Source organism: Oncorhynchus keta, chromosome 5 (genome assembly GCF_023373465.1).
Source record: "Oncorhynchus keta strain PuntledgeMale-10-30-2019 chromosome 5, Oket_V2, whole genome shotgun sequence".
Classification (NCBI taxonomy): Eukaryota; Metazoa; Chordata; class Actinopteri; order Salmoniformes; family Salmonidae; genus Oncorhynchus; species Oncorhynchus keta.
In genome coordinates, this window is record NC_068425.1 from 5180682 (window position 1) to 5205509 (window position 24828).

At 43.6% G+C, this 24828-nt stretch overlaps 2 protein-coding genes across 4 annotated transcripts in view; one reads left to right on the forward strand and one right to left on the reverse strand.

Moving 5' to 3' along the window:
• The window catches only part of LOC118384365 (parvalbumin-7-like), a 44347-nt gene extending 40396 nt beyond the window's left edge, over window positions 1-3951 (reverse strand). Inside the window, exon 1 of the mRNA XM_052518565.1 lies at window positions 3725-3951. The gene's annotated coding sequence lies outside the window, so the exon portion shown is untranslated. The remainder of the gene's footprint in view (window positions 1-3724) is intronic.
• Window positions 3952-9465: 5514 nt separating this feature from the next.
• LOC118384366 (cytokine receptor common subunit beta-like) lies at window positions 9466-24480 on the forward strand. Of its 3 annotated transcripts, none has more exons than XM_052518567.1 (14): window positions 9466-9604; window positions 13307-13440; window positions 13720-13849; window positions 13971-14131; window positions 14330-14484; window positions 18004-18148; window positions 18498-18633; window positions 18829-18983; window positions 19380-19513; window positions 19706-19889; window positions 20723-20819; window positions 21455-21524; window positions 22202-22311; window positions 22427-24480. In XM_052518567.1, exons 2-14 carry the CDS (start codon window positions 13338-13340, stop codon window positions 23211-23213), a joined length of 2367 nt encoding a protein of 788 aa, XP_052374527.1. In that variant the 5' UTR covers window positions 9466-9604; window positions 13307-13337; the 3' UTR covers window positions 23214-24480. The 3 variants fall into 3 exon arrangements, with proteins under 3 accessions (XP_052374527.1, XP_052374526.1, XP_052374528.1); XM_052518568.1 differs by lacking the exon at window positions 9466-9604 and adding an exon at window positions 13154-13202; XM_052518566.1 differs by lacking the exon at window positions 9466-9604 and having other exon boundaries at window positions 13131-13440.
• Window positions 24481-24828: the final 348 nt, after the last annotated feature.

Consider the following 24828-nt stretch of genomic DNA (forward strand, 5'->3'; position numbering starts at 1 on the left):
TTTCTTAAACGGATGCAAACGTTTGCAACTGTTGGACTAAGGATTACACCCTAGATCAGCTAGATGCAGGCAAGAGCGTGCAAGATGGTATTGAATGTGTCACTGTCTGTCCATGTGTCACTGTCTGTCGTCTCAATTTCTTTCCTCCGCCAGTGTGCACCTACATTGTAAACTTTCATTCATAGACTAGGTTGTACCATCCTCATGATGGGTATAAGGAACATTGATGGGTATAAGGAACATTGATGGGTATAAGGAACATTGAGTATTATGTATTAGACCAAACCTATTAATGTTATTTGGAGCTGAGTGAATGGAATATGAACGACAGTCATCCAATATGCTATAATAGAAATAAGACCATGCTCATAAAAAAAAAGAACCTTCCTTAACTTAAACGTCACCGACTGCCACTGCCTTACAGTATAACTACAGCCTGCCACTTGAGCAAAGAGAGAGGAAAATACTCTCTTCTTTCTCCTCCCCCCCATTTATTCTCCTCTTTATAATGATGGCGATCTGTTTTTTAATTAACGTTCTGCACCGGTGGTCGATTAACTCTGTGTCAATTCCATGTTTTTAATGTCAAAATCGATCAGCGCAAATTGAGAATAGCTTTGTTTAAATTCATTCAATTTCATCTATCAGAAATGCACATAATGGGTGTGGCTACTTGCAAGTAGCCTTTTAAGTGGGGGAAGCAACATATTATAGTCACATCCCTGTACACTCTTAGAAAAAGAGAACTGAAAAGGATTCTTTGCCGGTCCCCATAGGAGAACCCTTTGAAGAACCCTTTTGAGTTCCACGAAGAACCCTTTCCTCAGAGGGTTCTACATGGATCCCAAAAGGGTTCTACCTGGAACCAAAAAGGTTTCTCCCATAGGGACGGCCGAAGAATCCTTTTGGAATCATTTATTCTAAGAGTGTAGTTGTGGGTGATGCCTTTCGGACCATAGAACGCAGCTGTGCTTTAGTTTCATACCGTTCAGTTTTGAGGCTGCCCACGTAAAAATTCAAACATGCACTCTGGATCCGTCCGCACACAATTAGCTGGTCCTATCTTAACATCTAACAACCTCTCACCTACACAATCCCACACAACAAAATTCTCTTCTTCCAAGCAATCATGACATTCTCCTATTATTTCACCCACTGGCACCCAGCTAGCTACCCACTCACTCAAACTCACTCAAACATACGTGCGCTGCACACGCAGAAAGGCACCCACACACGTCTATGTGGAATTGGAGAGAATATATAGATAATAAGTAGATCTGTAGTTTGATATATGTGGGGCTGCTGAACTGGTACTGGTACTAGCAGGCTAGATTGATCATCTCTGTTGGATTGGTACTCTAATCCCATCCATGTTCCATGGTGTCATTAATCTGCCCGTGCCTGAATCAGAGACAGGGATCGGGGATGAGACGTGCTTCATTAACTGCGGTGCCACATTGCGCTGAAGAGGCCTGCTCTGGTCCGGTTTGTTTGCGCACACGCACACGCACACACACACACACACACACACACACACACACACACACACACACACACACACACACACACACACACACACACACACACACACACAATTACATGCTTGAATGCTTGAATTACTCCCCTATTTCAGACAGGGTTTGTGGAGAGACGGCTCAAGAAGAAGGAGGATGAAAGTCACTCTAACACACACTGCAGCGGCAAACCATACCAGAGGCAGAACCCTTGAACACATAGCTGCCACCAAGCGGAAGGTGTACCCAACAAGAACTCAGTTCCCCGCACTGACACAACCCTGAAATCTCCCCAGAGTCCCACCCTTCCACCACCCCCCCCGTGCACATCCCCATCACTCCTGTCCTGTGCTGTTCTGGGTATCCCAGCAGATCCCAGCTGCCACGAATGCGTCAGACACTTCGGCGGTACATTTCACAAGGTTGTATTTCACACTCCAAAGAGCCGCTCGCTTCGAAATCAGTGAATCCCTAGAAATTCATGAGATGATATAGACTAGAGTCATGCATCACACCCCTCACGTTCATTTCTAATGAAAGAGGAGTGATGGGGTGTGAAATACTATAAGTAGTGAAAAAGGAGGATGGATGGAGAAGGGGAAAGAAGTGTCTTTCTACACACTGGGCACCGACGTCAATTCGACGTCTATTCCAGGTCTTTTTTGTGAATGGGATTTTACGGAGAGGCAGAGCTGCCGCTGCTTCCTGCAGCTGCACAGCTGATACATCAACATTTTCTTGACATTCTCTCTATCCCTCTCCATCCCTCTCTCTTACAATCCCTATCTCTCCCTGTCTCCCTTTCTGTATTTCTGCCCGCTGCATGCATCAAACTGTTCTCTCTTTCTCTATTCTCAGACAGTTTCCCCAAGACCCACCATTTCCATCTACACATCTCTTTCTATATCCCTCTCTTCTCACAAATAACAGTGCACTGCATTACCGCCACACATCTCTTTCTCGTTCCGTCTCTCTCTCTCTCTCTCTCTACTCCTTTTATTCTGTCTGCCCAACCCTCCTCGTCTTTTTTTCCTGCCATCTCACTATGACCCTCATTCCCTCCATATGTCAGTTCATTTTTTCATCTCTTCTCTCTCTCACACTCTTTCGTCTCTCTCTCTCTCCCTCTCCCGGTCTCTCCTCTCTGTCCCATTAGGTCCCTTGTGGTTGCTGAAGTTCTCCCCATCGCTCTATCCCTCTCTCTCCATCCCTCTCTATCCCTCCCGTATGTATTTCAGGTTGCCCGTACTTTGCCGCACCAACGACAGTTTCCCAGAAATGTAACGTCACTCTTACAGACTGCTGTTTGCATGTCAGGAGTGCAGCTCTGTCTCTACATATGTTATGAAAGGGGAGCAATCTGGAGTGAGAGAGGAGGCGATCAGGGAGAAGGGGAAAGGAAGGGGAGGGAGGAGTTGAAAAGGGAAAGTGTCCCAAAGTCTGTCGCAAAGTCACACTGATCGTCTCTGTATTCTATAGCCTGCATTATGACAAGCGTACCAACCTGCACCAGTGACATCACTCATTATTTCCATTTGGACCCCCCCCCCTCAGCCCACCTCTCTCTCTATCTAGTCTGCATGGTGTGTGCTGCTGGAGCAAGTCGCTCAAGCACAGCATTAGCACCAGACCCACAGAACAGCTATCTGATAGACTTTCTATTCCCCTCCTCCCTCCCACTTTCCCTCCTTCCCTCTCACCCTTTCTCAATCTCATTCTCTAATACAGTACACACGCACATTGGAGCAAACACACACCGCTCGGGGACCAATCGGAGTCGCCAGAGTTCAGTTCTTATTTGTGAATGGGATTTTACGGAGAGGCAGAGCTGCCCGCTGCTTTCTGACATTCTCTCTATCCCTCTCCATCCCTCTCTCTTACAATCCCTCTCCATCCCTCTCTCCCTTTCTCTAATTCTCCTCGCTGCATGCATCAAACTGTTCTCTCTTTCTCTGTTCTCAGACAGTTTCCTCAAGACACCTACATTTCAGTCTAAACATCTCTTTCTATATTCCTCTCTTCTCACAAGTAACAGTGCACTGCATTACCGCCCCTCTCCAATCCCCTCTCCCTCTTCTTTTTCCACTTCATCTCTTCTCATTTCTGGTTCTCCCCATTCCCTTTCTCTTTATTTCCCTCATCCTGTCTGCCTCCAGCATCAGTGATAGTTGAGGGAAGCAGAGCCCCTCTCATCTTCCCTTATTTCTTACCTTTGTGCGAGTCTGTGTCCCGGGTTGGTGCTGGAGCTTCACTGGGATCGTCGGACGGTCAGGCAGACGGGCAGAAGGACAGACGGACGGACCAGGAGCCTGGGAACCTTCTGTGAGCCAAAGAGGGAAGGAGAGAGAAAGAAAAGGGAGCGAGAGAGAGAAATAGGTAGAAAGAGAAAGAGAGCGGGCGGTGCTGCTGAAGAGGGAGCGCTGAGTGGCTGGAGGTGAGATGAAGGGGAGAAAGCGAGAGGGAGGGAAAGATAAATGGAGAGGGAGGGAGAGAGGGAGAGAGGGCTGGATTGGGATAGGAGGGTATTTTGTGATGTTTAAGAGGAGGGAGGGATTGCAGCAGTGGAGGGAGATAGTGGAAGAAGGGATGCGGGGAGGGAGGGTCGTTAGGTAGATGGAGAAGAGTGGAGAGAGGAGGAAGGGAAGTAAAGAACTTGAGGCAGAAAAGGAATGAAAAGGTGATGGAAAAGGGAAGAGTGAAGGAGGAGTACAATGTGGAGCGAGGGATGAACCCCATATAGATGAAGTGCTGATGGAGAGATGGAGAGAATGGTAATGAGAGATAAGAGAGCATGTAGTTTGTTCTGGGGCCTGGGGTGAGTGCACTTAGGAGTGGAAGGTTACGGGGAGGAGGACAGAGGAAGAAAATAATAGGCTATTTTGAGGCTATTTTATACAAGACGCCTCTAGACAGTAGAAGTTCCTGTTCCAACCTGGACTCAGGGGTAGATGTAACATAGTAAAAGCCAATTATATGATATGTTACACATTCAAATTATATGTTAACAATTGCAATTGGTTGTGTCTAATGTTCGATAGGTGGCTAAGTGGCTAATGCTAACATTAGCTAGGTGGCTAACATTAGCTAGACTAGGGCTTAGGGGTTAAGGTTAGAGTTAAGGTTAGGAGTTAGGTTAAAGAGTTAAGGGTTAGGGTTAAGGGAAAGTTTAGCTAACATACTAAATAGTTGAAAGTAGCTAAAAAGTAGTAAGTAGTTGCTAATTAGCTAAAATGCTAAAGTTGTCTGTGATGAGATTCAAACACGCAACTGCCGGGTTGCTAGACGTTCACATTATACGCCTACCCATCCAGCTCAATCGTTTTTGCATTAAGTAACTGTCTGTCTTATGCAACTATACCAAATGTAACATATCATACTAATTTGAGTGTCCCAGATTTACATTTAGTATGTTATGTCTCGTCTATTTGACTTGGCTGGCTGTTCTAGACCTTGGCTCAGTGTTAGTTCTGGAATTCACAAAGTGTCTTAGAGCAGGTGCTGGTCTAGGATCAACTTAGAGTTTTAGATCAAAATTATTGAGGGAGGACCTGATCCTTGATTAGCAACCCTATCATAAGTTGCTTTGTGAATAGGTGAAGGTCTCTCAGTTGATTTGCAGTGAGTGAGATGTCGAAAAGTCAGAGTGGATTCTACCTTAGCGATTGGAGAGGCTTTAGGGTGCTGCTCGCTACAACAATATAGGACATAAAGGAACACAAAATTGTCTATGAGAAGCCAGATTATGAAAGCCACATTCAGCCACTGCCCGAGCAATGGAGAGTGTGATTGCATCATCATCCTTCCTCTAGTTCTGTGGAAAGAAACAACATGCGTACATTTATTTTCACATGGTCATGATGGGTACTTATTTTCCTCCATAATTTGCAAATAAATTCATTAAAAATCATGCAATGGTGATTTTCTGGATTTTTTTTCTCATTTTGTCTGTCATAGTTGAAGTGTACCTATGATGAAAATTACAGGTCTCTCTCATCTTTTTAAGTGGGAGAACATGCACAATTGGTGGCTGACTAAATACTTTTTTGCCCCACTGTATATCAAAACATGTTCATTCCTTCTTCTTCTATTCTCAGGGGGACCTGAAGGAAATGAGAGGAAAAACACACAGATACCTCACAACTACATGTCATTAACTGCGTGTACGTGCGCGTGCGCGTGTGCGTGTGTGTGAGTGTGCGTGCGTGCACATGTGTGGATATGAGATAGCGAGAGAGAGAGAGAGAGAGAGAGAGAGAGAGAGAGAGAGAGAGAGAGAGAGAGAGAGAGAAATGGCGCTGCTTTAAGACAAAGTCGACACGATGTGCTGTAGATGCGCATCCGCTCCCCTCTATATATCTAATTCAAAGGCAGTTTTAGAGAGGTATCTCCTCCTCTCTGCCCGTCCACTGCCATATCTCCCCAAAGCACTTCACTTAGATTAAAACCCCAAGTGCCTTATAATTATAATAATGTATCTATAAAGGGGAGGACGAACTTAACAGCTCTCTCCCATCCATCCCTCTCTATCTATTGGTCTAAATGGTCCTATAAAGTTACATTAGTTCGAGCTTCTACTTTTAAAAATCCACCTTTCCAGAAATAAGTCTCTCACTGTTGCCGCTTTTTATAGACCCCCTTCAGCCCCCAGCTGTAACCTGGACACCATATGTGAATTGATTGCTCCCCATTTATCTTCAGAGGTTGTACTGTTAGGTGACCTAAACTGGGATATGCTTAACACCCCGGCCATCCAACAATCTAAAATAGATGCCCTCAATCTCACACAAATGATCATGGAACCTACCAGGTACAACCCTAAACCCGTAAACACGGGCACCCTCATAGATATCATCCTGACCAACCTGCCCTCTAAATACACATCTGCTGTCTTCAACCAGGATCTCAGTGATCACTGCCTCATTGCCTGCGTCCGTAATGGGTCAGCGGTCAAACGACCACCCCTCATCACAGTCAAACGCTCCCTAAAACACTTCAGCGAGCAGGCCTTTCTCACCGACCTGGCCCGGTCATCCTGGAAGGATATTGACCTCATCCCGTCAGTAGAGGATGCCTGGTTATTCTTTAAAAGTGCTTTCCTCACAATCTTAAATAAGCATACCCCATCCCAAAAATGTAGAACTAAGAACAGATATAGCCCCTGGTTCACTCAAGACCTGACTGCCCTTGACCAGCACAAAAACATCCTGTGGCGTTCTGCATGAGCATCGAATATCCCCACAGGCAGTTAGGAAAGTTAGGAAGGCATTTTCAAACAGAAATTTGCATCCTGTAGATCAAACTCAAAAATGTTCTGGGACACTGTAAAGTCCATGGAGAATAAGAGCACCTCCTCCCAGCTGCCCACTGCACTGAGGCTAGGAAACACTGTCACCACCGATAAATCTACTATAATCTAGAATTTCAATAAGCATTTTTCTACGGCTGGCCATGCTTTCCAACTGGCTACCCTTACCCCGGTCAACAGCTCTGCATCCCCCACAGCAACTTGCCCAAGCCTCCCCCATTTCTCCTTCACCCAAATCCAGATAGCCGAGCTGCAAAATATGGACCCCTACAAATCAGCTGGGCTAGACAATCTGGACCCTCTTTTTCTAAAATTATCTGCAGCAATTGTTGCAACCCCCGTCTTTTGTATCGCCTGAGATCCCTAAAGATTGGAAAGCTGTTGCAGTCATCCACCTCTTCAAAGGGGGTGACACTATAGACTCAATCTGTTACAGACCTATATCTATCCTACCCTGCCATTCAAAAGTCTTCGAAAGCCAAGCTAACAAACAGATCACCGACCATTTCGAATCCCACCGTACCTTCTCCGCTATGCAATCTGGTTCCCAAGCTGGTCATGGGTGCACCTCAGCCACGCTCAACGTCCTAAACGTTATCATAACCGCCATCGTAATTCGCCATTGTAATTCGCACTCTGCATAAGGGTGATATAGAAGTATGCCTATTATGCAGAGTGCGAATTACAATACTACACATAACACCTTTCAAAAACCTAACAGTATCACTATTACAATCACTATTATAATCTAGGATGGTGAGGGCATTTGTGAACTTGTGTTGAGAACAGTAAGGACCTCCTCCTTAGTTACTGTATGTATACATTTTTCTCAACACTGTGATAACGTGTGAAATGATGTACAGTGCAACCAATTGCTATATTTGATGATAGAATATCTCCTTCTTTGGAAAGGCACCGAATACCCACAAGACAATTCTAAGAGCACATTTATTTCAGAGAAAAAGGAACTACTTGCTGCTTAGTTTGGCACTTTCTTCCAGGACATTAAAGCAAGTGAGACACAACGACACACTAAGACACTTCAGAGGGCTATACTACAAAGCAGAATCTAGCCAGCTAACTTTGATAAATAACTATTGATTTTCTGGTTAATTAAGAAAGCTAAACTTAGATATGTGTTTTTGGTTGTTAAGCCAATAAGACCATACTCATGTCAAGCTCATCTTTAAAAAATAAAAATAATCAAACCAATATTTAGGCAAGTTATCTGGCTAACTCTTTGATCCTAATTCTGCCGGTCTCTAGATGACAGATAGTTACAATGTGTCACGTTTACTCCCGCCCCACCACTCCGTTATGGCAACCCATCATTACGCACACCTGGCAATCATTATTACACACACCTGTGCCCCATCATTACGCACACCTGGACATCATCACTACCCTGATTACTCCCCCTTTATTTAGCCCTCAGTTGTTTTCAGTCCTTAGGTGTTATTATTTTCTCTCAGGTTCAGTATGCGGTGCGTGTTTGTTAAAGCATTTAATTGGCAGACAGATGGTGAATGGAAAAGGGAGTTGAACACAAACAAACTGCAATGTACTGTTACATCCCATTCACACTCTTTGACTTTGATCAACCAATCAATCACATTTATTTGACAAAGCCCTTTGGGGTGGCAGCATAGCCTAGTGGTGTGAGTGTTGGACTAGTAACCAAAAGGTTGCAAGATCAAATCCCCAAGCTGACAAGGTACAATATCTGTCGTTCTGCCCCTGAACAAGGCAGTTAAACCCACTGTTCCTAGGCCATCATTGAAAATAAGAATTTGTTCTTAACTGACTTGCCTAGTACAATAATGGTTAAACAAAACATCAGCAGTTATTGAACCCAGCCTAGACACCAAAAAGCAGAAGTGAGAACACAGTGGCCAGAAAATAAACTCAGTAGAGGAAAGAAACATCGAAAGGAGACACAGGTCAGATGTGTGCTCCATCCTCTTCTGATTGGACTGAGTAGAGATTAAGAGTATGCCGGATTGTTTAAACCTAAACAACAAGGTCATAGTCCAACATAGTATAATTGATAAGCCACAGAAAGTGACGCTTTTGTGAAAAGTCAAAATTATGTCTTCTGAAATGCTAAACAACAACCATGTCTGACTGACTAGAGTGGTGTTTCTGAGTACGTGACCAGGTGGGGTCTGGTGGGAGTGAAGTGAACAGCTTTGCTGAGAGTATCTGATCTGAGCTCAGTGACTCGGGGGTTAATTGTCTGTGTGGCTTTGATACAGACGTGCCAGGTTTGTCATTAGAAGGGCACTGTATGACTGCTGCTCATGAGGGATAGGGGTGAGGGGCCTTACAGAAATAGAATGTAATCAAATAGAATTGAATTGAAGATAACAACTGTATTTGAATACAACAGAAGAACAGTCGTTGTTCAAAGAGGTTACAGCCAGGGACAGATGGCACAGGACTATGGCTTATTTGTGGTAGTTATGGAGGTGAAGTAAAAACAACATAATAAGGACTTGCTGCATCGCAAATCATTTTCTGGGTAAAAGTAGTGCATAATGTAGGAAATTAGGTCCCATTTGTGATGCAGACCCTGACTTTATCACAGGCCAGACTCTAGTTGAATATGAATTGAAATGGGGAAATTACGGCACTGGGTGTCATTTTATTTCAATGTCAATGTCCTACCGTCCACTAGGGGCAACGCGAAACCCTATTACCATCTAGTAGGCTTGCGATGAGCTACGAAGTTGCGGATGGACTTAAACCAAAGTCTCAAAATGAATTCCTAAACTTAACCGTTAAGGTAAGTTTTGGTTTCACTTTTGCGCTGTTTGACGACTGTCAGCTAACGTGGGGGAGACAGGGGAAGGTTGTAAGCACTTTTAGCATTTGAAAAAGTTCTCAGAGATTGTTGGAGCTACTACAGTACATTAAAAATGCGATAGGAACAGCTTCCATCTGTCTGCTCCAAATTGGCATTAACTCTCTAAATCAAACAGACAAGGTGTGACTTTGTCTCAAATACAAGGAGTGAAATGTTACAATTTTACCCCATCTCCCCGGTCAGTTACAGGGCTGGTAGTGAAACGTAACCGTTTGAAAATAAAATCTAAAATCATAACATTGCCATGTTTCAAATTTTGCGCAGCAGAAATAATAAAATAATAATACAAATCCTAATTGTTTATTTTTTACGTTCCATTAGCTGTCCCTTCTCAACTAAACAACATCTGACAACTAATCAACAACATTTGGACGAAACATTTGAATTCCTCATGTGAACACGTGTGATCTTGAGGGATCACATGTGCTTTTATGTCAAGTTAATGTGATAACGTGACAACATGCGAAGCAACATGTGATGGCATGAAACTGCACATGTGACATGTGAGAACATGATCTCATGTTAAATAAATGTGGGGATGCAAAATTTCAACATGTGATACCACGAAACTACACTATTTGTGGAATTTCACATGTGAAATAATGTGCAAATGTATTTTTGGAACACTTCACATGAGATATTGAGGGGATTTGAGTATAAGACACAGGTTTGTTTTTTCAATTTGTTTTCTACCCCCTTCTTATAGTCTCACATAAGGTTTTCCCGACATCTCGGTTGCGAAGACTCCCAGAATCGTGAGGGAATAAAGCATGAAATCCTCTGATCAGAATTTCTGGGAAACCAGCCCCGGTGTAAGGAGTTTGCCCCGGGTGAATAGTGATTGCATTCGTTTTGGAAATGTGAAGTGTTCTAAAAACACAGCAAATGACATGTGAAATGTCACATGGGAAGTTTTCCAGAACCACATGTGTCTTTCCATGTTTGTGTGTGTGTATGAGTGAATGCTGGACATGCTCACTGAATCAGAGTCACAGTTGTAACCTTGGTATGGTAGTACTGGGGTACAGGCTTGGAGGGCCCATAATTTGTATTCCCTTAGGCTTGTTACAACTAACACTGACCCTTGCAGCCATTTGTTATCTTAAATTTTAGCTAAGTTCAAACTTTAGCATTGCTAACTTACATCAAATATATCTACACACACTGGTTATAAACCTGATATAGGTTTTGTGATTCTAACAACAAAGCAGGCGATGCCATCACCAACAAACATTTGGTAATGGCATTAGATTTTTTTTTGTTTAACCTCAAACTCATATTTCTGTCAATAAAATCTGCCAAGTCTATCACAGGGCCTTGTTTCGTCACATGAGGATTGAGGACTAAACTGACCATGTGCACAGTGAGTCACATGATGCTATCTTGTTCCTGATGAGAGATATTGAGTGTTACAACTATCCTGTGTTACAACCATCCCCGGTGTCCCCTATGCCAAAATATGCCTTAAATAAGACAGCCACACAGTCCATAATCTACAGACAGCACCACAGCCTGTCCCACACACCATAATTAAAATGGCTATGGATGGCGTATCTCTGTTGCTGCATTTATGGCGGTGTTTTCCTTGGAACTTTATCATTCTGTTGTTGCTTTATCATTCTGTGTTGCTTTATCATTCTCCTCAATTGTCACGGTTCTTTCTGTGTTGTGTCGCAGTAATGATGTTCGATTGTAGGTTTTGGCCTTTGAGTCAGCTTAAAAACCTCATCAGTGGTCTATGTGAGTAACATACACTTAACAGAGTCAAATCGTCACCCTGCTAGGGACTAGTAGACGGGAGTTCTTCTACAGATATCGAGCCTCTCCCTTCACGCCACAGTGAGCAGGATAAGCTGCTCTAGCAGCCCAGCACAGCTCCAGACTCCCATCCTGAATGGCACCCCATAGGCTTCTGTTCATAAGTAGTGCACTATGTAGAGAATGGGGTGCCATTTGGGACACACAATCCAGACTCAGGCGTTTCCCTGTCTGTCTGTGTGCTAGCTAAGGACTGGTGTATTATAAAATGGATTTGCTCTGCTACTGAAGTGCAGTCCTGGCAAGCCAAAGGGACATAAAGGACATCCAAGGCGTCCCAAATGGCACCCTATTCCCTATTTGATGCACTACTTTTGACCAGGGACCATAGGGTTTTGGTCAAAAGTAGTGTACTATATAGGGAATAGGGTGCCTTTTGGGACAAAGATAATTACTCTACTGACATGACACTGCCTGAACCAACTAAGACACTTCACTGATCAATCTTCACACTGTTCAGTAGCACGTCACTGGAAATCCCCATCACCCGTAAAAGGCCTGGGCTAGAAGCTCACTCTTGTGTAACAGCAAGACAATTATAAGATGACAGAAAAGGAATATGTTATTTTAGATAAATTGTTTGAAAGTGATATTCATAATTTATGCATACTATACATACTAAGCTACTTATACTACCCTCGGGGCAGCATTTCATTCCATACTACAGCCCTATGAGCAAATAATGTTGAAAAGATACCCTTTTGGTTGAAACTATGTATTTGTGGTTGAAAAGTGTTTTTTCAATGTTTTGTGCTCACTGGGAGCGTACTGATCACACTGTTGATTAAGTGTCATTTTTGACCACATGGTAAACAGCCACATGAAAAGAGGAAGCAGATAAAGTTGAGGCAACAGACCGAACACATTTGGCATGAGTCTTGACGTTTCCTCGCACATCATAACTTCTTGGAAATAGAACTACAGAATTCACTGAACACTGAATAGGAGACTAGGCGAGAACAACTTAAGTTGTATAAATTAGCTTATATACAAGTGTTCATTTTTGGGGATTCTTACCATCTCTTTGTATGTTAACCTCTATCCCACAATGTATTCTTAGAATGCTTATTTAGAAACGCACGCACAGACACAGACAGAGACACAGACACACACACACACACACACACACACACACACACACACACACACACACACACACACACACACACACACACACACACACACACACACACACACACACACACACACACACACACACAGTATCTGATGGGGATTTCTCAACGCCACTACAGTCACAACTCTCTGCCACTTAGTTTTCATGCTTCTCTTACAAAATGCCTGTGCCTGACAGAAGGACATCACAGTGAAGACAGTACCACAATCATAAGAAACAGAGGCTACGTCCAAAATGCCACCATAATATAAAGTTCTATACTATTGACTAGGTCCCATAGGGTAGTGTGCACTATACATAGGGAATAGGGTGCCATTTGGAACACATTAAGCCAGAGAAAGCAAACAAGGGTGAGACGAACGGATGTGTGGTTACAGCGGATGGTGGGAGGAACATCAGAGTCACTTAGTGGAGAATATACTGTAAGGGAAGTGAGTGGTAATGATGTCATTTTTTCCGAGAATTGTGATATTTGCGTGTGTGTGCACGTTCATAGAGAGAGAGAGTGTGAGTGAGTGAGTAAGACTTTTTGTATCTGAGCCATTTTTCTCTGAACTCTGACAGGTATAGCAGTCAGTCCACATAATGCGGGCCCAGGATGGTCTAGATCTAGAAGGTTAATTACTGAGACCCACCTGCTGAACCTTACCCATGTTCTTCTGCTCCAGGGGACCTGTCCTCCTGCGCTCCCCGGGAAACATGCTCCTCTTCTGGATGTCTTGTGGATCACTTCTCCCTCTCCTGGTCCTTTGCAATAACGGACAAGAATGCTGCACCATCCAGGAGAACACACAATATCATGGTAGGGTCTAAGTCTAAGAATCTGTTTTTAGCAGATATCGATGACAACAAAATGTATCATTTAGACATATGGTTAGATGTTTAATTGTGGACATTATAGGAAGTCTCTTTAAGATACAGACACTAGCACAACACTGCCACCCACTTGGAAATGTGTTTTTTCCAGAAGTGATTGTAGATCATATTTTCTACCCATATAGAGAGAACTGTACACCATACAGCACAATGTGTTCTAATTATTATTGTCTATATCCTGCTTCCCACTCCGTCTCTCCCATAGTGTCCCCTGTGCTTGAGTCCCTGCGGTGCTACAATGACTACAGCTCCTACGTCCGCTGTAGCTGGGAGGAGAGTCCACACCCGTCCTCACAGCCATTAGCCCTATACTACTGGGACAGCCCTGAGAACCGGTAAAGATAGAGCTGATGGGGTGATGAGAGGACAGAGAGAGAGAGGGAGGGAGGGAGAGGTGGACCCCGAAAAACAATGTACTCAATGAACTCATGTCTCCCTCTTTCTCCGACCCTCTAGTGAGTCCTTGTGTAAACCCTATGGTCAGCGAGCACGGAATCCCAACAACATCAAGCTCACTGCCCAGTGTCAGTACAACACTAAATACTTTGGCATCAATACCAACCATGTCTTCTTCTTCAATACCTCCTGTCCCCCTGCCCTGCTTCTGTCTAAGAATGGTGAGTTTAACCATTGCAGGACACCTGTCATAAGTTATTGGTTCTCAATTATTTTACATTTACATGTTTCATTTTAGTTACAAGTTAGCTAGCAGATGACCAAATTCAGTCAAATATATATAGGGTCCTATATCTGTATTTGACTATTCATGTATGTGTTGATTTGTTTTTGACAGTGTGTGCATGTGTGTATTACAGTGAGAGTGCGTCCACCAGTCCGCCTATCACAGAAGCTTGTAGAGAGAGGGGGCTGTTTGCTCCGCTGGGAAAGCCCCTACCCGCCATCATCCCTCTTGACCCCCACTCTCAACTACCAGGTCAACTACAGGAGGTCAAACCAAGATGACTGGACAGTATGTACTGGAGTAACAAACAATTAGCTTGAGTGCCATATCTTGTTTGTGCTATATATTGCCAACTCATTGTCAAGGACAGCAGGCAAAAAGTGCAAACAAATCTGGGACCAGGTTACATACAATGTGCTCTTAAAGACTCCTATTCATCTAACACATGTGCTTCTGAATCCAGTATACACTCTTAGAAAAATGGGTTCCAAAAGGGTTCTTCGATTGTCCCCTTAGGAGAACCCTTTTTGGTTCCAGTTAGAACTCTTTTGGGTTCCATGTAGAACCCTCCAGGGGAAAGGGTTCTACGTGGAACCCAATAGGGTTCTGCCTGGAACAAAAAAGTGTTATTCAAAGGGTTCTCCTTGGGAACAGCCAAATAACCCATTTAGGTTCTGGATACCACCTTTTTTTCTAAGAGTATTAGTAAACATATTGCTTATGTTTTCCGACCCTCTTGTAAAAAAAAACATGCTAACTCTCAAGATTTTTCATCATGGCATGAGATATCCCCCGGAAAACAAGCACAAGTTTCGGGTAGTTTTGCTCGGTGACAAAATCATGAATCACTTCTTTAAAATCATTCATCACTACCCCTTTGCTTAATACCCAGTGGTATCACCAGAGTTTCATAACATTTGGGGGCTCAGTCCTGAAGACCAGGGGCTGAGGGGTTTGTGGGTGAGAAAAAAAAGGGCCTTTTCTAAAAAATCACTTCCTGTAATTTCCTGTAAATCATTTTATATGACTGGAGACGATTACAGTAATATTTTTTTAATACCACACAAAGTATCTAAATGTCAAGCTGCTAAAACAAACAACCCACGTCTTAAATGCAACAAGAAGATAGGCCAATGAAAAGAGTGGATACTCAGATCTGAGGTCTACAAGATGAGGAGGAAATTATAGTCCACCAACTTTCCAGTGTTTACTCACTAATTAATCAGTATTGTTCCGCAAGTGTATTTTTAAATATTGTGAAATACCTTCTAGCTGCTGCCTGCTGTACATTGACAGCCACAACTCAACAATCAGCTGTTTTATATTTGCCCTAATCGCTCACAATGTGACAAAACACAATCTACAGCAATTATTTTAAATAATTACATAAATATTTCATGTATTTTTATAGAGACAGGAGTAATTATATCACTTGTCAAAATTAATTTCAATTTATCTGCAGCACTTCCAGTACCCCTTCCTGCAGCACTATGGTTTCTTCCATGTGCTATGCTCCCCCCCAAGGCCGAAAAATCAACACTTATTATTATTAATTAAATGGATTGTGGTCAGTAACCCCATATGATGTTATTGTATAGGTAGGCCTACTGGCAAAAAAAAAACATGTCAAATTACTTGAATAGACTATAAGGAAAAGTGTACAATGTGTATTCACATCAGTAGGCTAAGGGACTGAAATGCATCAGAAAAGTATTGGAAAGTTCAAGAAAACATCAGGGAAGCTCATCAGGTAGGCTATATAGGCCTAATGTGTGTGTGTGTGTGTGTGTGTGTGTGTGTGTGTGTGTGTGTGTGTGTGTGTGTGTGTGTGTGTGTGTGTGTGTGTGTGTGTGTGTGTGTGTGTGTGTGTGTGTGTGTGTGTGTGTGTGTGTGTGTGTGTGTGTGTGTGTGTGTGTGTAGAGAACATCTGCATTACTTTTAACTGTTAGACTAATGCTCATGAGCACTCAACTCAACTGAGCTAACATTACCTAGCATAACTGTAACCTAATATCCAAACAGAGATTCAGTGACAACAAAAATCGGACATTGATTGATTTATCAAGATGAGTTGTCCCAATCAAAACGGTGCTGGAATGATCAGTTGACCACACATGGAAATGGCTTTACATTTATTATAACCAGTGCTATTGTTTTAGGTAGCCTACCAGAGCACCATTTTATCAATTATTAAGCCATTTCTGAATGAACGTTGGTACCAACATGAAACCTTTCATTCAGAAAATCCTAAAACACCAAATTAGGCCTACCTTATTATAAATTAGGCCATCATCACTGTCAATCGTGAATGATAATTATTCACGTTTTACAGGTTAAACGTCCATGCTGCATGCATGCCAACAGTTTGATCCCAAACAGGTTGATGGGAATATGTATTTTGATCTTCTTGAATATGTAAGTAAGGTTGGCTAACCGGCTAAACTAATCACATTTTAGAGCAGATAGAGTTAAACACAGCAACCGCATGAGAAAACAAATGCTGCATTTCAAAATTGTCATATGAAATTACATTGTGTTTTTGGCATAACCGTAGCCTGCCATTATCATTTGATTATAGTTGGTTTGTTATGTAGAATACTAATGAATCATTAAGTGATCTTGCGAGACATTGCACCATTCTGAGAAATGGCTGCAGGAATGTCCACCACTGCAGAAATGTCCACCAGCACTTGCCAGAAAATGTCATGTTAATTTCTCTACCATAAGCCGCCTCCAACGTCATTTTAGAGAATTTGGCAGTACGTCCAACCAGCCTCACAACCGCAGACCACGTGTAACCACGCCAGCCCAGGACCTCCACATCTGGCTTCTTCACCTGCGGGATTGTCTGAGACCAGCCACCCAGACAGATGATGAAACTGAGGAGTATATTTATGTCTATAATAAAGCCCTTTTGTGGGGAAAAAGACATTCTGGTTGGCTGGGCCTGGCTCCCCAGTGGGTGGGCCTGGCTCCCCAGTGGGTGGGCCTGGCTCCAAAGGGGGTGTGCCTATGCCCACCCATGTCTGAGCCCCTGGCCAGTCATGTGAAATCCATAGATTAGGGCCTAATGAATTTATTATAATTGACTGATTTCCTTATAACTGTAACTCAGTAAAAAAATGTGAAATTGTTTCATGTTGCGTTTATATTTTTCGTTCAGTATAAGTGGCGCATTCAGTTGACGACAAAAAAATTTCACACCATTGCAACAGCGCAAAAAAAATGTGGGGCTGACCCAAAATCCTGGTGACGTCCACGTTCGAGCTCGTCACGGTCCTTACCAAAGATCACCACGCCACTATCTAAGACTGAGAGGATATCACACGGCAATAGTATAGAAAACAAATCCCCCGGTGGGAGTCACATAAAGATCAGGTCTCTGTCTTTAATAGTCTGAAGTGGTTTCCACCCTTTCAAATGCACAGATTCAAGCCACAGGATAGGTGGAAGCAGTTTGAAAGATTCTTTCAGGAAGTCTACATTCACCTGTCCAGACCAGGTGCTTCACACGAGTGCAGATGAAGGGAAGGAAACAAAGAAAGGAACCCACTGGGGACTTAAATCAATACAACTCCATGTTATTTCAATGATGTTTATGTTCAATTATGTTGAACCAACGTGGAATAGATGTTGAATTGATGTCTGTGCCCAATGGAGAGTCACTTTAGTAGATTGAGATGCACACATAATGTGCGTGTCAAATGGCATCCTATTGCCTTTGTAGTACACAACTTTAGACCACAGCCTTGTGGGGCACTATGCCATTTGGGACTCCATATTCATTGTCTGTTTCTCTCTGTGCAGGCAGTGGAGGTTCAGGACACCCAGCTGAGTGTGAAGGCTGAGGCTCAGGTGCCCGGCTTCCAGTATGAAGCCAAGGTGAGGGCAAGGATGAAGACGGGACTGTGGAGCGAGTGGAGCCCCCTAGTGACCTGGTTGACTGAGGAGGGTGAGTGGAAACCCTACGTAAACATAAACATCCTCCGTCCTCCATAATGTAATGTCGTACAATGAAATGTATTAGTTTCATGGCATTGTAATGAGTTTGTAATGAAATTGTCATGAGCGACTTGCGATGGCATGTGATTTTACAGGGAGGTGCCAGGGAGTTGTGATCGCTTCATGTTAGCATTGCTCAGTCGTGCATCAATGTCTTCTTTCCTTTTGTTCACTCCCGTCCTCCCTAATTCCCCCTCTCTCTCTCTCTCTCTCTCTCTCTCTCTCTCTCCATCTCTCTCTGTCTCTCTTCCTCCTGTCCTCCTGCTCCCTCCCTCACCTCCCTTCCCTCCCTCACTCAGACCCTGTGCCAGGCCCCTCCAATGCACAGTGTGTGTTGGATAATGAGACTGCGGTGACATGCAGTTGGGAGGTGAAGAGAGACCTGGCTCAGTTCCTTACCTTCCACCTGTCCTGCAAACACAACCACACTGCACCGTGAGTTAAGATCTGTTGTGTATGCCTTTGTGTTTGTGCGCGCTGCATGCGTTCATGGGCGCGTGCCCATGGATGAGACAGAACAGTTGACTACACTTCAGTCTCATGGATGACTACTCTCTTTCACAGCATTGTCCTCCCTCTTCTCCATCCATCCATCCATCCATTTCTCTCTTCCTTTCGCCATCTCTGCAGAGCCCAGAAATGCTGTGATAACACCATGGTCGGCATTACATCCAGGGGTCCAGTGCTAGAATACAGCTGCTCCTTCCATGTCCAAGACTTAGAGCAGCTAGAGGTGGAGCTTGTACCCACACGCAACAGCAAAAAGTTTAAAACACACAAAAACAGTGAGTCATTTTCACACCGAGACAGGGGTGATATTAAGGGGGAGAATAAAATCTCATATCTGCGACTCAATTTATGGATGATATTTGTTTTGATGCAAAAAAAGAAAGAAAATATACTACCTCAGTGATTGTGTATCAGTGCTGCCACCTGGAGTTTATATTGTGGTATTACAGGCACAATTTTCTAGAAGGTATAATTTCAGCCAGTAGTTTAGAAATTAGTGCTCATGAGCCAAAACGGGTCCCGGGAAATTGTGCACAACTGTGTACAACGTCATCAATTTCGTACGATACGTTACGCCCTGCAAAAAATAAATACATTCGTAAGCGCTTAAGATCCCGTTCAACTCTTTAAAGATTCTTGATGTCTGATTCTTGACGTCTCTCTCCACACAGTTCGTCCAAACCGTCCACTCAAAGTGCAGATAGAAGAGAGAGATGGGAACTGGATTCTAAAATGGAATCCGCCTCATTTTTATCTGACCGATCATGTGCACTATCAGGTGCAATACTGGAGTAATGAGACTCAGGTAGGATGATCCAAAAGCAATGTCTTGTCATTGTCAGTGTTACATTTGATCATCTCTTGTTCATCAGGTAATGAACGCTCATCAAGCGAGATAGACTGTTGCAATTTTAAGCATCCCATGAATAGATAATTTGACAATGACGGATAATTCAACTGTGTCTCACTTGGTTCTGTCCAACCTTCTCTTTTTCAGGAGGATACTACGTTCCTCAATGTCTCCCAGGGGTCCCGCTCGCTCTCCATCCTGGGGGTGTCCCTGCGCCCCTCTGAGCGCTACCTGGTTATGGTGAGAGCCCTGGTGGGACCAGGAAAGAGTGATACTTTTGACGGAGCCCCTTCAGAATGGACCGACCCAGTGGAGTGGACCACACAACCAGGTAATGGACCGAGATGGTATCTCCTGGTTGAAGCAGGTTTTTAATAGTATTCTGATCCATTGTTGTATTCTATTCTAGCCTGAGAGTGTCTGTTTTTGCTATTATGCCAACACCTTGTCACTCATTGTCATGTTAATTGCTGTATATGCTTGACAATGACAGCAATGGACTTGACAAGAGCACAAACTTGGACCAAAGCTAATTCTGTAATTTTTTTTTTCAAATAACTCTGAAAACATATTTTATCATCAGAGATAACCCGTCTGCACTGAAACAAGTACAAATGGGGGGGGGGGTGAACCATATTTTATTATTTACAATTCATCGAGTCATGCCAGCCATGCGAGTCAAAATAGCGGAGCTCTAAAAACTATAATATGATTATCTATTCATGAGATATGCTGAACGAAAAAGCACCAAAGTTCATATTCCTTGAAGAATGTTTTCAAAAACAAATGTAAAGATCTTCATGATGTATTAAAGAGTGTTTTTCTTTGCTTCCATCTGTCAGTCTTATGTGCAGAGCCACGATATTTGCTTTCATGTGAAAAATGAGAGAATAAAAAAAAAAAAGAGAAAATAATATTGAAATGTGTTGAAAACGCAGTTCGGAGGGTTCGGAGAGTGAAATAAGAAGAAATTAAGACTAGACTTGATGAAGGCATCATACAGGAGCTGATAAAATGTGACTTTGTTCTCTTGAAGCAACGACCATCTCAATCAGTTCACATGACAGACAGGAATATCCAGACCCTAATCAATTACTCATCGATGATCATCAACTACATTTTCCACTCTTACATATGCATCTTTTGTCCCATGTCTCCTGGTAGCTTCCTGGTCCATCACCACCTTCCTCTACGTCTTCATCAGTATACTGGTGGCCATTGTCTTCATCGCTCTCTATGTTACCATACCAGCCTGTCACAGGTGATTACTCAGACTTCTCCAACTGTTTCTATTGTTTTTCTACCATTTTAATTCACCCTTCAAATCAAACTTTATTTGTCACATGGGCCCAATACAATAAGTGCAGACTTTACCGTGAAATGCTTACTTACAAGCCTTTAACCAACAGTGCAGTTCAAGAAAAATAAAATATTTACCAAGTAGATGCCCTTGTGTCATTACTAGTGTTAGAGCCAGTGCTTCCATACAGGTGTGGTCCCCGAGTTAATTAAGCAATTAACATCCCATCATGCTTAGGGTCATGTATAGAAATGCTGGGCAGGCCATTATTTTGGCTACCATGGCTATGGGAACACAATACGATGACAATGACCCTATCCACAGGGCACGAGTGGTCACTGAATGGGTTTATGAGCATGAAAACCATATAAACCACATGCCATGGCCTTCTCAGTCACCAGATCCCAACCCAATTGAACATTTATGGGAGATTCGATTTCTCATGGAAGAATGGCATCGCATCCCTCCAATAGAATTCCAGAATCTTGTAGAATCTATGCCAAAGTTGTGTTGGTGTTTCCTTTATTTTGGCAGTTACCTGTCACTTCATTCATTCGTCCATCCCATTGATTCAATCGTTCGTTTTCTGTCCGTAGGAGGGTAGTCCTGTGGGAGGTGTCTGTCCCGTCGCCCCTCAAGAGCAAGGTACTGGGAGAGGTCATTAAGGTAAGTCTGAATGCATCTGAATGGCTGAGTATTCAATCAGCATTATTCACAAAGCTTCTCGCTGTGGACTACTCAGCTGTTGAATATATGACAACTGCACTCAGTAATAATGCAAATCATCTAGACTTTGCACAAAGATAATTTTTCATAACCACTATAAATGACATTGTGTGTATCCAGGGCTGTGCACAGACCTTTTAGCCGGCAGGTGCTCAAAATGACAAAAACAAAATAGCAATTCATATCTCGAAATTCATACCATACTAACTGCCTCTGTAGCGAACATTTAAACATGCTTTAGCATTGGCCTATTTATTTCTGCAACAACACACTCACTTACAAGATTGTAAGCAGGCTAGTTACAGTGCCTCCAAAAGAAATGATTGACATCGGGAAAAGAGGGTCGGCTATCAGCTAATCGTTTGTGTCGATTGATGAAAACCTGCTAGTTTGTGAACTTGACAATGTCACGTCGACTTGGGGGCAATGGGTTCAGAACAACAACGACAAAAACTGTATACAAAAAATATACCGCCACCCAAAAGGGCGAGTGGGAGGGCAAAGGGGCAGGGGCAGGTGGGAGAGTAAAGGTAGACCCCTATCTGTGCACGTGCCTGCATGTATCCATCTTTCATAGTTCATCACTCACAGATAATGGTATGTCCTCTCTTTCCCAGAAATCTCCTGATAGGTTGTTATTCCATGAGAGTGAGAGAAGTGAGAAGACCTACATCTGCAGGGTACAGACACAGGAGAGCAGGGAGGATAACAGTCTCTGCTCCAGCTGGTAAAACTAGCTCATATCTTTATACTTATTTAACCTACACTATCCAACACTTATAAAAGATAACTCGTACACCTAGCCTCAATCCTAACCCTTACCTCACTATGTTGTGTTGCAGCTCTTCAGATAGTCCATTGTGGTTGAACTCAGATGTAAAAGCAAATGGACTGTTCCATTCCATTACCAAGGAGGGGTGGAAGAAGTATGACCCAAACTCTTCCTCCCTCCATTTGCTGTCTGTGGACAGATCTGGCCCTCCTGCTCTAGACTCATCCGGCTTCAGCTTCAGTGGCCCTTACATCTTCTGTGGCGACAGTTCACCGGCGCCGAGTGAGTTTCTGAGTCTGGAGCCTCCCTGTGAGGAGTCCGACAACACTCTCTTTAACTCTGAACCCACTTCTCCGTCCTCCTCGGAGAGGTCTGCCCCATCCCTCTCGGAGTCGAGTGAGGGCTACGTGGTGATGCCTGTCTGTGCTGGCCTGTCCAGATCAACAGAGGGAGTGTCGGATGGTGTTACGAGCGCTGTAGTAGCGGACGACAGTAAGAACACTGGTAACAACAACGGCAACAACGACATCATGGCATGGCCCAAGTCAGAGCTCCTCCCACCCGGACCTAGCTCTATGCCCACCTGCTCACCACCCAGTGAGAATGAAGACCCTCCTCCAGCGTACACACCCCCAACCACCACCCCTCCCACCTTGCCCCCAGTGGGCCCTACCCTACACACCTCTGGGTACTGCTTCCTCCCGGCCCTACAGACACTTGGGGGCTGGGGCCATGTGCAGTCTTCTGGACCACCTAAAGGGGGCAGTCAAGAGCAGCAGGCCTGTAGGAGGGAGATGAGTCAGGAGGAGCAGTGCAAGGAGGATCCATATGTCAGACTGTCCCAGCTAGCCACTTAGCTAACTAGCTAACCCCATCTAATGCTGGACTACATGAGGGCCACTATACGTCACTGTTCTCAATATTTGATCCATTCTAACACTAACACACCTGTCTCAACTAATCACAAGAGCTTGACTATTAGTTGGACTAGTTCATTCAGGTGTGTTAGTGTTGGAATGGACCACATGTGTAAAACTACTGATTTGTGGTCACTGAAGACTGAGTTGAGGTTGAGAAACACTTCTATTTCTGTGAGGGAAAACTGTTGGAGCCTCATAGAGAAGCCTCCCTTGATTACTCACAATGCCCAGCAGATGGCATCACTGTACTTACTGTGTATCTGTTGAACTCACAAGAGGTGGCCTATGGATTCTACTGTAAGGACTAACTACAAACACAGAAGCATACTGCAGTAAGCCTCTGGGTGGTAAGGTGACTGAGGGCCAGATTCCCAGGTTTCCACCACATCACATAGATGGTACATGTGTAACAGGGTGGCACTGTCGAGTTGGTGAATTTATGCCTCTGTCAGTGCCAGTGGCTGTTCCTGTCGTTCCACAGCAGGGGTCGGGCCGCGGGCCGCAAAGTGCTGTGTTACAGAATGCGAATGGTGATGACGGTCTCCTGGTCGAATGTCATTCGTCACAAGCTTTGTAAACAACTGGTGTAGACTTACAGTGAAATGTTTAATTATGGGCCCTTCCCAACAATGCAGAGAGAAAAATATAGAGAAAAAGAATAACACAAGGAAAACATCCACAATGGTTATATACACGGGGTACCAGTACTGAGTAGATGTGTAGGGATACAAGGTAATTGAGGTTGAGTTGTTGAATGCAGCCTTGTGCCTCTGTCGGCGCCAGGTGTGTGAGATTGTTGATTGTAATTAAGGGTGTGGCCTTCAGTATTTTACCTGGCTGTTCTTGTTGGTTCTACAGATATGCATTACCATGAGAATGACAAATTCTGAAGCATATCCGGGGATCTTGTGTTCATGGCAAGAGTACCCGTATGCCAATTTGACCCGCTCTCCTTCACCCATGGCATGCCCTCCTGAGAGTATTGTGCAACATGTCCTGTGACCACGAGTAATTGATCTGATCTGTGTTATGCCATAGCTCAGGCATATATCGAATGTAATTGTGGATTTGTATGTCAACTAAAAAATGTTTTATGTCCTGTGATAAGGAATCAGTATGAGCTAGAGCTTCCAAGGAACATGTATGCCTGGAGATGAAAATATTGTTTTGTTTGCTGTAAAATAAAGTAATGTTGTTTGCTACACCTCTTCCTACTATTCCCATGCTCCACTCTCTGATGTTAGAGAACCTGTATGTTTTAGATTCATCCCGAGGACCTCCCCTGGCGTACATGAAAAATGTGGCGTACAATCGACCCCAGGAAGAGATACATGTAAATCCCCCTTGTTACACATCAGAAGAGGTTTGATTCCCAAATGAGTCCCAAATGCCTCCCTATTCACTATGTAGGGAAGTTTGAGTCCCAAATGCCTCCCTATTCACTATGTAGGAAAGTTTGAGTCCCAAATGCCTCCCTATTCACTATGTAGGGAAGTTTGAGTCCCAAATGCCTCCCTATTCACTATGTAGGGAGGTTTGAGTCCCAAATGCC